The sequence below is a fragment of the Caretta caretta genome, chromosome 11 (genome assembly GCF_965140235.1).
Source record: "Caretta caretta isolate rCarCar2 chromosome 11, rCarCar1.hap1, whole genome shotgun sequence".
Classification (NCBI taxonomy): domain Eukaryota; kingdom Metazoa; phylum Chordata; order Testudines; family Cheloniidae; genus Caretta; species Caretta caretta.
The window spans coordinates 69,176,090-69,192,164 of record NC_134216.1 but is presented as its reverse complement, the minus strand read 5'-3'; the positions used below and the strand labels follow the sequence as shown (position 1 = coordinate 69,192,164).

The 16,075-nt window shown below is 45.2% G+C and overlaps 2 protein-coding genes across 2 annotated transcripts; both read right to left on the bottom strand.

The window, feature by feature from the left end:
* Window positions 1–1,117: 1,117 nt before the first annotated feature.
* Window positions 1,118–5,625, bottom strand: LOC142068469 (interferon lambda-3-like). The gene is made up of 6 exons (XM_075117623.1): window positions 5,616–5,625; window positions 5,084–5,244; window positions 3,952–4,029; window positions 3,307–3,450; window positions 2,448–2,528; window positions 1,118–1,302 (listed from the first exon to the last, which is right to left on the bottom strand). Exons 1-6 carry the CDS (start codon window positions 5,623–5,625, stop codon window positions 1,204–1,206), a joined length of 573 nt encoding a protein of 190 aa, XP_074973724.1. The 3' UTR covers window positions 1,118–1,203.
* A 5,054-nt stretch (window positions 5,626–10,679) lies between these two features.
* On the bottom strand, window positions 10,680–12,851 carry LOC125645233 (interferon lambda-3). The gene is made up of 5 exons (XM_048870512.2): window positions 12,690–12,851; window positions 12,170–12,247; window positions 11,556–11,699; window positions 11,174–11,251; window positions 10,680–10,778 (listed from the first exon to the last, which is right to left on the bottom strand). Exons 1-5 carry the CDS (start codon window positions 12,849–12,851, stop codon window positions 10,680–10,682), a joined length of 561 nt encoding a protein of 186 aa, XP_048726469.1.
* Between the last annotated feature and the right edge of the window lie 3,224 nt (window positions 12,852–16,075).

Sequence of the window (16,075 nt, the reverse complement as noted above, 5' to 3'; positions counted from 1 at the left end):
GATGTACTCTGCAAGAGCAGTTGAATAGTTTGCCCAGACCTTCACACGGATATCAATGCGTACAAATAAAAAGGAAGCAAAAAGCAATACATGTTACAATCAGGCTCCAGTTAAAACAGCAGCATTTTACTCTAGAAGAGTGTGTCACATATATTGTGATAAGTATAGGATAGTAATTAGAGTCCGTGCTTTTTGCCCAATTTAAAGGCCCCATAATAGTCAGTCCTGCCACCAAGAGTTCCCCGGCATTTGCTATCGTGGGAAGATAGCTATAACTTTAGACTTTTCATTATTTTAAGTATCTCTGTTATGTCCCCTCTCACCATCCAGCTAATCAATTTCTCCTCATCGGGAAGTACTTCCCTGCCTTTAATGACTTTTGCTATTTTCTGCTTTTTGGAGGTGATGAGATCAGAACATAATGCAGTCAGCAAGTAGAGGGTCAATCATCAATTTATATCATTTCAGTTTTAATTTTACATCTTCCATTTTTACATTAAATATTACAAAAATAGCCCATTTGATAAATATGCACATAAAAATGATAGATACAATAAATAACTTAAATACAAATCAGATTTGTTTAAATAAGGATCGCATCAGATGGCTTAACATTATGTCAGCCAGTAAAACAAAAATAGATTCTCGGAATCTGTCTAATACAGCAACACCTTCCATGCATCAACATTATTGCATTTTCCAGCATCTTTCTAAGACAATAATGAAATAGTCACTAGTCTGTAAATCAAACAAACGGTGGGAAAAACTAGTCCTTTAAATTAAAATAAATAACAGCAACACAACATACTATTGGCAAATATTTTTGCGTAGCAATCAACCAATACAATAAATAATACTATCCTCTAGGGCCAAATTTTAATCCCACTGAAATCAATGGCCAATCTCCCATTGATTTCTGTGGGAACAGGCCATACACTTTAGCTGCACTTAAGGAATTGGCCTACAACCAATCAGCTACTGGCAATTGGAGTCGGAGAGATCTCTTCCTGAAGATCAGCTGTATCAGAATCTTTTGTTCAGAGATCATGGGTGATGGGTATCCGTGGTAAGATGCCAAGTCAGAAAGAACATCATGCCTCGTTAAAATACAGTGTCCTGTAGGAAGGATTCAGGGTTCCCATTTGCTGGGCTCTCCAGTGTCTGATTAGACGCATGAGGTGAGACCGTGTAAAGACTTTGCGTTTAGGTGCAGAACTCCATGTAGGCTGTGCACTTCAAGTCTTCGTTCAGGAGTCGGAAGAGATTGAAGATCACAGATGCTTCCAGGCACCCCGGAGTCTCCTGGGACAGGAGAGAGGGAGTGAACACATTGTAACAGAGAATGGCTGGCTCACACTGGGCGAGGGAAAGTTACTGCACAAAGGCCTGATGGAAGGGGGTGTATATAGATAGGGAGCACAGAGCATGCAGAAAAAGGGTGAACAGAGCAGTGTCTACACAGGGACATCCAGGAAAGCTAATCTGAACAAATTGTGTGAATTTGAAGTGGGTTAGTTAATGGCATTAGATCCCTGTGTGAACACCCTCATTCAAAATTAAAGTGGTCTTAATTGGGTTACTTCACTTCCAGAGATCGCTTTAACTCTGAATAACAGCATCCATACAGGGATTTAATGCAGTTTAACTAATCCCCTTCAAACTCATATCTTTAGTTAATTCAGATTAGTTTTCCTGGATGTCCCTGCGTAGACAAGACCTTACAAACACTCGAACCTAAGTAAATACTCATTTACACGGTGCTCTAATGTTCTGTAATTCTAAATATATAACAATGTGTGCTGTAGTCTATTACATTAAGCAGTGAGTCTGAATGAAGCAAAAGGCACAATGATCTGGGGTAACAGTCAACTTGACAGGTATTATCTTTGTCTCGATCCGATTCCTAAGAAGGCCTGGGCTTTGGCAGATCTGTACGAATGAATGATCTCTGGGCCTCTTTTCCCATTGCCCAGCCCAGCATCTCCACCTCTTTAAAGCGAATAGCAAGTTGGTGTAAAGCTCTGCCAGCAGTGTGGGGGAGGGGGGATTTCAGAGTCAGCAGCATTTTGCACAAATATAAATGATTCCACAAGGTACAAGGTACTGAGCAATGGAGGATCAGATGCCTCGTGTTTATCTGAAATTCTGCTATTTGCATCCTATGGGAGGACCCAAACTAGGCCACAAGGTAAAGGGTGTTTTCTGGATGCCTGGTCTGTTACTGTCTGACAGCAGATGTAACAACCCTTCCTGATGTGAGAGATTTACCAGCTTTCTGAACTAATTCAGTCTCAGGACACCTAGACTGCTGAAGGTCCTGGACAATATACAGGACACCATCCTGCACTGGCCCCATGGGAACGGAATGGAGCTGATGATCCTGTATGGATTTGTTCCCACTAACATGTGATGGAAGTTCGTCTTGTGTGTTTGCCAAATGTACTCACCATTTTCTTGGCGGCATGGAATTTTAGGAGCCATTTAGTCAGTGTCTGGGAGCGTTGATGGCCGTGAGGCTGATGTCTAGCCTGAAAAGAAAATCAATCCATGAAGCAGACTGGCACATGAGTCGAGATTTCAGGAACAGTGGCTGAGCCTCCTTCCTCTCAGTACAAGCCCAAGGCAGATCTTGGTTTGATTGAGTTTATCTAGTTCTCTACGCTTGTGGATTCCATGTTAACCTTCCATGTTCTATTAATAATACCAAGCATTTGTATTACATTGTTCAACTTCAGAAGTGTTTGAAGCATTAACTCAGGGCTTTACTGAGGCCTGTGGGAATGGCCCTGTGTAGGGGGAGGTATGCCTTGTGCTCCCCAGAGGAGCTCTGGGAGGAACTCCACCTAGTAGAAACTGAATATGCCCTGGAGCTGAGCAGGAGTGCAGCATACTCCCTCAGTGTATGCAGCCACCCATGGGTCTGCCTCCTCCCAGTTCCTCCCCACCTCCTCTGCGATGTTCTGGGGGGCACATGGAAACAACAGTAGCTGTGCGAAAGAGATCACAGTGTCTGCAGTGGAACCAAACTACAGCCCAGAAGCCGACAGTGGGGACATAGCTGCTTGCACAGTAGCAGAGCAGCCAAGCATCATCTGTCCCTAACTAGTTAATCAAGTTAATTAGCTAATTAGATGATGTATCTGAGCAAGGCATACAGCAGCTATGTTATGTGCAAACCAAAGTCCACGATTACTGGCACAAGGATTAGTAGATTCTGGATCCACTTAAGGAATTAGTGCTGTTCGGAGTTCAATACACAATTCCCAGACCCACTGTGGCACGAGACATTTGCAATCCAATACTCACCCAGCTCTTCAAGTCCTCTCTGATGAGCCTCAGGATTTCTAATGGCTTCACAAGCTGCTCAGACAGACTGGGATCCCCAAAGTTCTCCAGCACGTCAATAACGAGGTGCAGCTCCGTCTCTACCAGGATCACTCTGTCGTGCACCTAGGGAGAGAATGTGCAGGTAAAACAGTGTGTCCAGGGGAGTTGCAGACAGGGAGATAAGGAATGTCTGTGTTAGCAGCAGGTAGGAGTGGCCTGCTTAAGGAGACTTTCCAAAGCCGTGGCCAATGGGAAACGACCTACGACGCAAGGGAGGTGTGAATCCACTCAGTACACAGAGCCTGCTAGTCATGACCCTTTGGACTCTGTTGCTTACACCTTCCTTCCTTGGAATCCAACAACATTTTGTGCTTCAGATCAATCTCAATCTCAATATCTGACTTCCCAGCCCTAAGGGTATACAATATATAGATACAGAAAAAGGGCTGGATTCCAACCTCAGATGACGCCTGTGTCATCTGGGAATAAATTCCTTCTCCACGTTACTCTACAAAAGGATCACGTGAAATCAGCATCCAGCTTAGAAAGAGACAGTACGGCAACCTTGGAAAGAAGCAAGTGCTGTTTTGTAACTTTGTCTCTCTTGGCAGAGGTTTTTCTTACCGACAGCTCTTTGACTTCCCAGTTCCGGTGGAAAATATTGGTGTTGCATTTTCGGTCTGACAACAGCATGATGTCCTCCTGGAGGCACAAAATAAGAACACAGGGAAATGTGTAAAGGAAACAAAGCAGGGGAGAAAGTGCCAAATTCGGTCCTCAGTTACATCATATAACCCCATTCAGCCATGCAAAGGTACAAAATCCTGGCACAATTTGACTCAACACCTCGATCCCCTAAGAATGCTGCTGTACTAGAGTCCTGGCTCTTCCCGAGAAGGTGCCAAATATGGCACAGAAGTCAACAACACGCGCTTGTCATATTGCTTTGCTGGTTTCAGGTTGTGAACTGCATTTGTGCAGGAGTTTAACTGAGAAGCGGCATCCTTTAACTCTTGACCACTCATCTGAGTGGTGCACTTCCTCCGCTTCAGCATTGGTTAACGTGGAATGTTTGCACGACTGAAAAATAAATGACTTGATCTCTCTAATGCTGCTTGATGGCATGACATGAATTTGGGTTCCTCAAATTGTCTGTTTAAAGGACTAGACTCAGTTTTCTTTGGAAGGGAAAGATCGCCTATAGTTAAAAACTGGGTCTCATTCTCTAGGTTTGATTGTAACTCAGGACAGAGTTTGAACCCCTTTCAAAACTTTCTGAGATTTAAGATTAAGGACGGTTGACTCTGTAAGAAATCCGAGCTGGCCAGGTCCAAGCCTCCTTAGACTGACTCAAATCAGGAACACCCACTTAGACAGGTTGCCCCTTCTTTCTCTCCTAGCTCCTTTCTAATAGTAAGAATGCCATTCTCCCCTTGCTATTGTCTAATCTGTGATTCTGCTTTAGATCAGTTCCCACCTTCCTGCCCTGTCCATGACTCTGCCTCTCTCTGACTCTTGCCGGAGCTGAACATTCTGAGCTTTGCCCTTTCTTAACTAAGACTGGGTGGGGGATCACCAACAAAGAAGATCCAGACAGAGAGACTTCTCTCTATTTCGTCTGCAACCCTACACCCCAAACTTACCGAAGCATATTTCATCTGCCCACAGTAATATGCCGAGAAGGCTGCGGTTGAAACTACAGCCTAGCACCCACATTGCCATTATTGTCCTACTTATGTGTCTTCTTTGCACTTACAAATCTGTCCTTGACATTCTTGAAGGTCTCCAGTTCCCAGGGTGGCAGGGACTTGTATTTTGAGAGGTGGCACGTCTTCCTCTGAGCCCCTTTGGGAAAGGCCTCCGTAGACATTGTCCATAGGGTCAGGACAAGGAGCAATTTGCAAGCCATCATTTTTCCTAATTGAATCAGAAAGGGGAAATACACACATCACTCCATTTCCAGGTTACCAGGATTATAAACTGTATTTTTGACAGTCTGACAAGGCGGGGAAAGAAGGGGTGCAGGAAGATGAGGGCTACAATCAAATATATACATTGGTGGCTTGACCCCAAAGATCGCAGCTGAGCAAACTCAACTCTTCTATTCACAAATGTTTTCAGATCAGGCCCCTTAATTTACGGCCCCCAGCACTAATAATAAAAAATAAACTGGTAAGAGACTTAGAGGGACGGATAATGTTTGATCCTTACTCTTTAGAGTAGATCACAGCAGATCAGTCTAGTAAACCCATGTGCTAGACAGACGCCCCAGACCTCGTGGCACATACCTTGGAGCATGTTTGCTGGGAAATGGCTTTAGTCTCGTCTTCTTCCTCAGGGTTGCTTGGCCTCCCTCTGGTCTGTGAATGTAGCCTCTCTTTTCCATTGCTCTTGCTTTTATACTCTTTAGGAAAAAATAAAATGAAATCTTGTTTTCCTTTTGTCGAAGGAGAAAAACCCACGCTCTAATACGGCTGGAATCAATGGAAACCGGAAAGTGAAAGTACGGCAGGTGCATCTAGCTCATAACCCTCTGCCCTCCTGAGCTGCGTGTGCCACTACCAGGGATTCCCAGGTGAGGGAAACTCTGCATGACATCATGACAAAATGATGCAAGGTTTCCCTGCCTAGAGTAGGCGAGTTCTGTTTCTAATCTTAGCATTGCCCAGTTTCCGGATTTGCTGTGTTACCGTAATGATCCACCGAGCAGCCCTTTCATTCATTTTTTCCCCCGCCCTCAGGAGTGACTCTGCGAGTCATCACTGATGAGCGAAGGGCGAAAGGACAGTGGTCTCAGTACTCTCACAATGGGCAGAGAGGGACTGTTCCCAGGAGGGAGCCTTCCCTCGCAGTCTTGATAACATCCAGGTTAAGGATCCACGTTTGTGATTTACCTGGGAAGCAAGGGCTGGGGGAAGGAAAACCTGGGAAGCACTTTTGGCGATGGTCCAGGGGGGAAGAGCCAGCCACAGGCTGTCTGAGCGCTGGGCCAGGCTGAATGGGAGTGTGGCAGGGGAGCAGGCTGGGGCTGGCAGGAGGTGAGCGGGAGCTGCAGAAATAGTGCGATACAGCCTGGGGGAAACAGCAGAGACTGGAGGGGGAAGGCACGGAGGTAGCAGCTTTCCAAGGTACTCCAGACCCAGGGCACTGGTCTAGAGAAGGACTCCTTTTCGCCACTGGGGAGGGGCTGTGTGCTCTCAGAGGCACCGACATAAATAAGGACCGTGTGTCAAGAGGGGTTTGTAAGCAGGTAGCTTGCAACAGAGGCTCCGACAGGTGGCCAATAGGAAGACAACTCACAGAGACTCCCAGTTAAAGCACCAGCAACAAGCCTGAACTGTGGCCAGTGGGACTGGGACCTAGAAGCCAATATTAATTTCCCTCCAAAAAGGGATGGCTTACCAAGGGCAGGCCAAGGCCTCGGCCTGACTTGCCCCTAGGGCAAGGATACTCTGGCGTTCAGCATGAGGAGTGGCTGTAGTTAGGAACTAGCACATGTATCTTTGGTTGTAACCGTTCAAACCACTGTGGTGAGGGAACTCGCACCCTTTCCTTCGTCCAGACCTCGTAAGGGATCATTGCAGCTGAGCTGTGTGTGCATGGGCCTGTTCGGTAGAGAAGCTGGTTGACAAAGACTCTGCAGAATTCTTCTCTCTTCCGCCTTACAGCCTCTTCTGTTGTTCTTTCATACCAGTCACATCTCGGACTGTTTCTGGCTGCATCTAGTTGGGGCTGCAGATGAAATGGATCAAAGAGAAATCTAGGAGGCCATCAGATGTGATAACTGGAACGGAGGTTAACAATGAGGTGGGCCTGAGATCACCCCCTGATGCAACCTACGCTTTGATGGCATATGAACTCTGAATCCAAGACTCTGTGTGAACATGGGGCTGGTGGAAGAGTTAGTGATCTTTCCTCCTTTTCTGCCTTTGACTTTTTGTTGTTTTACTAACTCTCCAGCCGTCTCTGCTGCTCAGGTAGGTGACCAGCTGTCCCAGTTCTGAGGGCCAGGCTGAGCTGATTCAACTGATACTAGAATTTATGCTGCTGTGACTAGAACCAGCTCGGCCATCTTGTTAGCTTTTTGCTGCTGTCAGTTCCAGCTGGGCCGCTGGGCATGGGCTCTCCTGGCTGCTTCATGGAACCAGGCCTGTGTAAGAGAGTGACTTGCTGGTAGGGTTGCCAAGTTTGACTGGACATATTCCTGGAGGATTCATCAGATGACATCAGGAAAATCCTGGAGGGTTGGCAACACTACTTCCTGGCCAGTGCACCCCCCCCCCCTACTCATTAGGCATAGCACAGCAAGCTCACCTCTCCTTTGGGCCCCCACTGATAGCAGCTCTGGTGGTGCCGTGGTCTGCTGCTTCCTGTGACATGGCCTCTGCCCGGGTAACATAGAGCCCCATCCCTTCTGGCATAAACCAACGGTCAAACAAACACTTCCCTGTCACCCTTACCTTGGGCCTTCGATCCGACGCCAGATTCGTCCATTCCACCTTCCTGAGAGGGCTGCTAGGGGGGCACAGGCCTTCCCTCGCCCTGGGTTCTACTATCCCTGGATAGGCAGCCAAGGCCTGACTGCGCAGACTCCTTGTGACCTCCCTGGACCGCTTCCTACCTGGCCCTGTCATGGGCCTTTGACTCAGCCTCTTGCCAGGCTCCCAGTGTCTCAGCTCTGCTCTCTCTAAGCCTCTTCCCTGGGCTCACTGCAGAGCTTCTAAGCACTTCCTGCCACCCGGCTGGTTCTGCTGCAAGGGAATTTTCTCTGTGCCCCTGGCAGGGCAGTCCCTGACCCAGCTGAGTCGTCCTACCCCTGAACCCCTCCACCAGCATAGAGAATCATGGGTGCACTCACTTCCCCCAGATTTCCTTCACTACTGCCTTGGGTTATCAAATCCTTCATTGAGTTCTTCTACTTTTCTTCACTAGGCGCACATGGCTGCCATGCTGTGGCTGAGGAGGTTACTGGTCTTTGATCCTTTGATCACATGGACTATGAATGCATAGCTTTAGTCTTTGTAAGTTATTTCTGTGGCGAACTGGCCCATCCAGTTCTGAATACCTCCAGGGCTAGGTGAGAGCAGTGTCTGGTGACTTTAACTCCGTGAGGGGTTGAAGGTGCTCGTAGGTCCCCTCTGAGATGATTGCAATGTCAGTTCCTGAGTTAATTTTAAAGTCAACAGTCTTGCCATAAATATTCACTTTCACTGTCCAAGCAGGCTCTATATCATCACAAGTGATAGATCCCAGAAAGAATGGCTCTTAATTGTCTGTAATATGAGTCAGCTCCCTGACTGCTTTGGTGCAGCAAACAGGTGCAAAATGTCTATATTTTGTGCATTTAGTACACCGTGTATCTCTGGTTGGACATGCATCATCTCTTGGACTATGACTTTTTCCACACCTTGTTGACGTAGGCAGAATCTGTCCCTGTCCCTTGTTGACGTAGGCTGAATCTGTCAGGAAGCTCTTTGGGAATAACTTTTACTATTCATCCTGCATCTGTTAACAGCTTCTAAGCTAGTTTTTGCTTTTGAAGTTCTGAGAGTTGCTCTTGGTTTCCCTGTCTCACCAGCTCTGATGGCTTTGTTACTTGAATAGCTGTGGCTAAAATTCAATCTTTCAATGGTAGCTGCTGCGAAAGGTTTTTAATCAGTTACTGCAATAACTAGCCTGTCTATTTTCATGTTTTGCATTCCCATAATCATTGTTTTCAGCCAGAGTATGCAGAACTCTTATGAAACAGTCAACATTTTCCCATGGCTCTTGAATTCTCTAGTTTTCATAAACCACTTATCTCTGATGTATAAAGAATGTATCAAAGCTAGCTAGAACGCTTGCATAGTCATGTTTGTGACTGTCTTCAGTAAAAATGAAAAGGATTTAGAGATATGCTCTGCCTGTGTCTCCACAGCATACATGAAAGAAGATACCTGCATATCTCCAGTTTCTTTATGGACCTTGATAGCAATGTGAAATCTTGCAAAAATATTGTTTCCAGCCTGTCCATTGTGAAGGTTTGTCAAAGCAGATGTTTACTGGGGCATTGAAGAGTGGCATGTTGATGAGATCCTGCAACCTTTCTTGCTGTGTTCCTTCTGTCTGCAACCTTTCTTGCTGTTTTCCTTCTGTTTCTGTTTTTAGTTTACTCCTGACAACAAGTCATGTTCTCCTGTACCAGCTATGTGGTCAGGACTCCCCAGGGAACATTTGTCTAGCTCTAATGGTAATGCCAAAAGGAAGGAGAAAGACAAGATTCACAGCTCTCTTTGGCCTTTAGTTGCCCGTTTGGAAATGCAGTGAGGGTGATCCAAAAGCAAGCAGCTTTGCAATGTAAGAGGGAGGCAGTGTGGCCTAGAGGCTAGAGTGTAAGACCGGCTCTCAACATCCTTGGCTCTGCCACTGGCCTGCTGAGTGATCTGGACAAGTCACTTTGCCTCTCTGTGCCTTAGTTCCCCATCTGTAAAATCAGGAATAATGAGAAGGACTTCCTTTGTAAAGCACTGTGGGATCTACTGCTGCACAGCACTCTGCAGGAGCTGGGTATTATTACTACAGTGCACCCAATTTTCTGTTAACAAAATGCTTTTAATTGAAAGACAGGAATGCCAAAGCCTGGGAAAACAATTTTATTGGTTCACAATTATAAATAAAAAGGCATAATCTTAGTAATAGATAAATACATAAATAATAAATAGCTGATCCATAATAAAGAACACTTTGGTTCAAGTCTGGAAGTTATACAAATCAATTACCCTTCTTAGTCAGGTTATAATACATAAAGAATCAGCAAGATAAAAATATACTCTGTATAAATACATCTGCCGAGGATATTTACAGTAAGAATGCATTTCCTGAGGTTGTTTCTAAGAGATCTGAAGCTGTGACTAGTATGTAAATCCTAGAACTGGAGTGCGTTGTTTTGTTGTTTTAAATTAAAGCTTATGAAATGTTTCCAATATTTTTGGATCTGTTCCCTTGGCTAAAATGCATTCATATAGTGACAATACAATTACATTCAATAAATAATATCCCCAGAGGCCAAATCCTATTGAAATCCTAAATTCCAACTGTGATGAAAAATGGTCCTACAATTAATCTTCTGTAAGGAGTCTAGAGTGCTGCACCAGCTGGAAGTTGGAGCAACCTGGAGGCCAACTGTTGTGTAATTCTTTGGTATAAAAGGATGGAATCAGTTTGCTTGGGGACCTATGATCAGAAGCCAGAGGGAGAAGATGAATGTTCCTGGTTGACCCATGTCTTCTCCCAATATGTATGCAGTGCTCTCAGGCTAGGGACTCTCCGGTCTCTAAGTAGATGTGGACACGGGCACTGCAGAGACCAGATGGCTACACACAGAGCTCCCTGTAGGCTGCGCATCTCAAGTCTTCATTCAGCAGTCGGAAGAGATTGAGGATCACAGATGCTTCCAGGCAGCCAGGTGTTTCCTGGGAAATGAGAGACTATTTACAACAGGAAGTGTGAATGCGGCTAAATTAAAGCCACCATTCTTAAAAACGAAGAGATAATAAGGATAGAAATCTCCCTGCTTCACCCCTCCTCCCGCATTTCCTAAAAAGCCTGATTTATTGCAGAGGGTCAAAATCCCTGGTGGTATAATCTTGTTACAGGCAGTCACTGTAGCAGCAGACACAACAGGGTTTTTTTATTGAGATCTGCTAGATTTGTGCACAGCTACAGTTCTGGGATTATTGAAACAGGCTGGACAAGGCACCAGAGAATAGATTGTAGAAATCCACCCTGGCCTCTGGGATGGGAACCTAGTTCCTTCTCTAATTTGTATGGAAGTTCCCTTTCCTCATTGTCTCGACTGACTACTCACCGTCTCTTTGCTCTCATGGAAATTTTGGAGCCAATTGTTCAGCCTCCTGGAGTGTCGATGAGAATGTGTTTCTCTGGTCTGAAAACAAAATTGATACAGACTGGTTGGTGCCCAGAGATTTCAGCCGACAGTGGACCAAAGCCCTTTCTCTCCAGGCGCAGAGCAGTTGTTGCCCTGACATAGTCTAGGCGGCTACCCTTGTGCATATCATATCAACTACCCCCGCTTTCAATGTCCTATGTAAGGATGGGCCCAAAGCAAGGGCCACATGCGAGTATTTGTGGGTACAAGGTAAAGCAACCCATTTGGGAAATTCCTAAGGGTTCTCCTTGAAGAGATTCACATCTGGCACTGAAAGAGAAATCTGTCACTGAATACTCACGCAGCCCCTCAGGTCCCCTCTGATTTGCGTCAGGATTTCTAGAGGCCTTGAGAGCAGCTTGGACAGACTGGTGTCCTCAATGTTCTCCAGCACGTTAATGGTAAAGTCCAGCTCCTTCTCTACCAGGATGACTCTATCGTGCTCCTGGGGAGAGAAACTCGCAGGTAAGACAGTGTCTGTGGGAGAAATATACACAGCTGTGCAGATACAGGACTAGAAATTCCCATGCATAGGGGCAGGTAGACTAGGTTGAAACAGGAGATTTTCCGAAGCCACTCAGGGCTTTATTGATTTGTCAGTAAATGAAATATTGAAATCACTCTGGACTGCAAACAGCTTCATCTCCACACGCCTTTCTTGACACCAGTTTATAGCCAGTGAGAAGGCACCTGAACTGAAGGTGAGGGGTGACCCTTATTTACACTGAGAAAGAGCCACAGTCAGATCGGACATGCTCCTGACTCAATCAGTGACTTCCAAGTCAATGGTCAGAGTGCCACGTGTCAGATTAGCATAGGGCTAAGTGAGATCAGATTCAGAGGGGGCACATGTGAGGAGAGAAGCATCTGCTAGCATGTGACTTTCTTGTACCCCTTGACTGAGATTTTTCGTACCGACAGCTCTTGGACTTCCCAGTTCCGGTGGAAAATCCTGGTGCTGCATTTTCGGTCTGACAACAGCATCATGTCCTCCTGGAGGCAGAAGGAAAGAACAGAGACCCATATGTATGTAGGAGCAGGAACAAACCTGTACTAGTTCTTCCCTCAGTTCTATCCATGCTATCCCAGTGGTGATGCAGGGAGAAGAGATGCTGGCATCAAATGTCTCCCTTGTATCTCTCGGGCTGGTATCCTCAAGGGATATGACAGAGATACTCATGACGAACTTTAAACTGTGCTTTGTTGTCCTACTCCAGTGAGGAGAGGACCTGGGTTCAGCAGACGCTGTGCTAGAGCCCTGGAGCTTGCCAGCAGGGTGCTAGAGCTGGGAGAAATGTAAAACCAAATCCTTCTTGATAATTGGTTTTGAGCTTCTTCCCTGAGTCCAAAGGGACACACAGAGAGGGCTGCTCTTCAGATTACAGCCCAGGGCTCACAGTGCTGTTATTGCCCAGGGTGTGTTCTTCACACTTACAAATTTGTCCTTGGCTTTCTTGAAGGCCTCCAGTTCCCGAGGTGGCAGGGACTTGTATTTTGTGAGGTGGCATTTTGTCCTCTCAGCGCCTTTGGGAAAGGCCTCTGTAGTCATCGTCCAGATGGCCAGAGCAAAGAGAACTTTGTAGCCTACGTTCACCATTTTCCCTAACGGAGACAGAACGGGAGAGATACATGACTGACATGCCAGGTTGCCTGGCTTACCAGCCAGCGGGTTGGATGGTGTCTCATAAGCTAGGCCTGCACTGGAGACAAACCTAGCTCTAAATTTTCTTTTTACTGTTTCTTAAAACATTGTTAAAGCTACTGCAGGAGGCAGCTGGGGACACATCAGAATCAGTGAAATGCCCAGCTGAGTTCTGTGGCTTCCTATAGGGGACTGGGAAGTAAAAGAATTGTTACCATTTCTCATGTCTTCCTCAAGCCAACCAGTTCATTTGATTGGCTGTTAAATTAAACAGCTGACAGACGTGACAGTTTTCAGAAAAAGAAGAAAACAACATATTGAGATTCAGCAGAATTATCAGTTCTTTTCAGACCACTCTTCAGATGTCAGCTGTTGTAAATACTTGTACACTGTGTAGTCAAACAATGAAGTAGCTAGTCAGTGGAGCAGGATACGTCATCCGATAGCATTTGTTACAAATTGTTCCTACTTCTTTTAGTGTAGCAAAGTGTGAACTTATCCTAATTTTATGCAAATATATATCTGCCACTTGCCAAATAGTTCTGATGAATAATTTTCAGGCTACTGACTGTCTATTTGCAATTTGATAGTCATTGTATATTTTGTTGCTGGGCTCCTAAATCCCCTAAATTCATGACATTGTTTCTGCTCCATAATTTGATGACTGAACTATTTTTAATCCATGCACATTTTTGTATGAAATGTCATTTGTCAAAGTTTTGGGGGTAGCCAAATACTTTTCACAAGTACCCAACAATTCTCCAGACACAAAACGAAAACACGCTACAAATCATAGCAACTTGAACTCCCATTTTCTCCAGGAAACTATTCATGAATCAGAGCAGTTTTTGTTTAAATATTCAGCCATTAATAATACATTACAGGTGTAACGCACTTTGCTTGTACAACATTCATTCCTTGCTGTCTATCATAGAGCACAATAGAAGCACTCAGTAAAGAGAAATTGTGTCGTAAGGAGAGGCTGCAGGCGAGTCACCCTTACCTTGCCGTGTATTTGCTGGGATGTTGCTTTCGTTGCTTCTTGTGTCTCTGGGCTGCTTTGCCTCTCTCTTGGCTCTGAATGTGGTTTTTCTTCTCCATTGCTCTTGCTTTTATACCAAAAGGCTCTTTCTGGTTAAGAAAAATTACATGAAACCTCATTTTGCTTTAGTCTAGGGCAGAAAAACCCAGCTCTGGTGTCACCCAGCAAAGAGCAGCTAAGTGTTTGGAAAGGGAAAGCAAAAGTGAGGCAGTTATTACAGGTCAGCTCGAGTACTGAGGGATTTCCAGGTGAAGAAAACACTGTGACGTCACAAGTGAACTATGCAGGAGTTCCCTGCCTAGAGTAGGTGTGTATGTAGACGTGGCCTTTGCTGAATTGCAAAGCCCTTTGGGGTCCAGTGTAGAGAAGAATCTCAGCCCCTTTTGTTTTTAAAGTCCTCTTCCTTGCAGTTATAGCTTTGAAAAAGTAAACTGAGCAGGTGGGTTGGAACCTTCTCACCAATCTCCTGCAGATCCCAGGTTACTCACAGCAAACCAAGGCTGGCCTTTAATGTCTAGACACATCACAGATGTGCACTGAGGACTACAGTAAAAGCCGACATGCAGTAATTTCGGGCTGGGTGGGTATTCGTTTATCCATCCCATTTGTTTTACTTTTCACCACAAAAGCCAAGAACATACTGTCTCTGTGGAGGTCTTCTGTACTCTAGCATTACCAGTTAGCTGCAGAAGCATTTATTCTACTCGTGCAGAGACGCCCCAGTCAGGATCAGGGCCTCATTATATAAGCATTGTACACCAAATAAAGGCAGTCCCCTATATAAGTTTTCAGTCTAAATGGGGCCTTGGCACAATGGGGTTGTAGAACACAACCGAGGGGGAGAGTACAGCTTTGTCTGGATTAATGTGCGAATGTACATGTGCGATTGTCTCCTTTCCTAGGTACAGCTCTTTGCAGGCCTCCCTTCCTCCCCCCTGCCATCCCTAGACCTCACGCTTTTCAGGTACGTGTGTTATGATCTGTTTCCAATCTTTTGTTCTGATCTTTCTGCTGTATTCAATGGCTGTCATCTCCTTGCCTCGGTCAAGGCTGATCTCCATTATTCAGACATAGTCTGAGGAATAGAGCCAGACAACTTTTAAAGTAACAGGTCTCATGCTCCCTTCCTCATTTAAATGCGACCCAAACGTATCTCTGAAATACAAAGCTACACCACATAAAATAAATATATTTTAAAAGTCGTTTCCCCTTTGCTTACCTGCCCGTACATAGAATGGTACAACTTTCAAATGTCACCCAGGCCTGACCATGATTTCTTAATTGATACAATTATACCAGTTCAACAAAGTGTGGATGCAGTTATCTCAGCATAACGGTGCCTTATACCGGTATCGTTATGTCTCTTCCTGTACAGGCAGAGCTATTGGCGGTATAAGACATCTGCATTCCTTTTGGGGGGCTGAGGGGAACAGTAAGGAGGTCTGTACTGTTTAACCATACCAGTATACCGCTATAGTTAAAGCAGTACAACGTACCAGTTGTGAAAAGACTTGGATTTCAGGGGCTTTCATTTGACTAGAGCGAAGGGCTCTAGTAACACATGAAAAACGCAGATCGCTCCTTTCTAGGAAACAGACTCTTGAATGACTACGCTCAGGTTTTGGAAGGTAGGAAAACCCTTTGGATTCACTTTTAAAGGGCCCTGTCTGCCAGTATTTACTCAGACAAAAGACCCATTGACTTCAGTGGTATTCAGCCTATGAAAGCACTGCAGACCCAAAGCTAATCAGCTTCCCATGCCTAAGTCTCTGTGTATTCACTCACTAGTGAGATTTGATGATTTTTTAAACTAACAATTTGTTTAAAAGATTTCGCTCCCTTCCACTTGCTGGCCTGTAAATTTCATTGCCTTTGCCATGTGCAAAGCAAACCAGAACATGTATTAGATCAGGGCTTCTTATTCAGAGTAACAGGAAAATCCACAACTATAAGGAAACAATTCTTAGCCCAAATAATTCAAAGATAACTGGGTTCAGTCAGTGGCACCCTTTGAGGTAGCTGACAAAAGAGAAATGTTTCCTGATGTTTGAAAAGCAGCTTTCTGACACCACTAAAGTAAACTGTATTGGACACTATTAGCAGACCAATCAATACACTGCATCCAGTTCGACTGCAT

Excerpts from the sequence above, each read along its gene's own strand:
- LOC142068469 (XM_075117623.1), bottom strand. Across the intron at positions 3,451-3,951 it reads GGGAAGTCAAAGAGCTGTCG|GTGCACGACAGAGTGATCCT; the intron begins GTAAGAAAAACC and ends TTCTCTCCCTAG. Across the intron at positions 2,529-3,306 it reads GAGAGGACTTGAAGAGCTGG|GCTAGACATCAGCCTCACGG; the intron begins GTGAGTATTGGA and ends TTTTCTTTTCAG.
- LOC125645233 (XM_048870512.2), bottom strand. The coding sequence starts at position 12,851 with ATGGTGAACGTAGGCTACAAAGTTCTCTTTGCTCTGGCCATCTGGACG. Across the intron at positions 12,248-12,689 it reads AGAAAGCCAAGGACAAATTT|GAGGACATGATGCTGTTGTC; the intron begins GTAAGTGTGAAG and ends TTCTGCCTCCAG. Across the intron at positions 11,700-12,169 it reads GGGAAGTCCAAGAGCTGTCG|GAGCACGATAGAGTCATCCT; the intron begins GTACGAAAAATC and ends TTCTCTCCCCAG.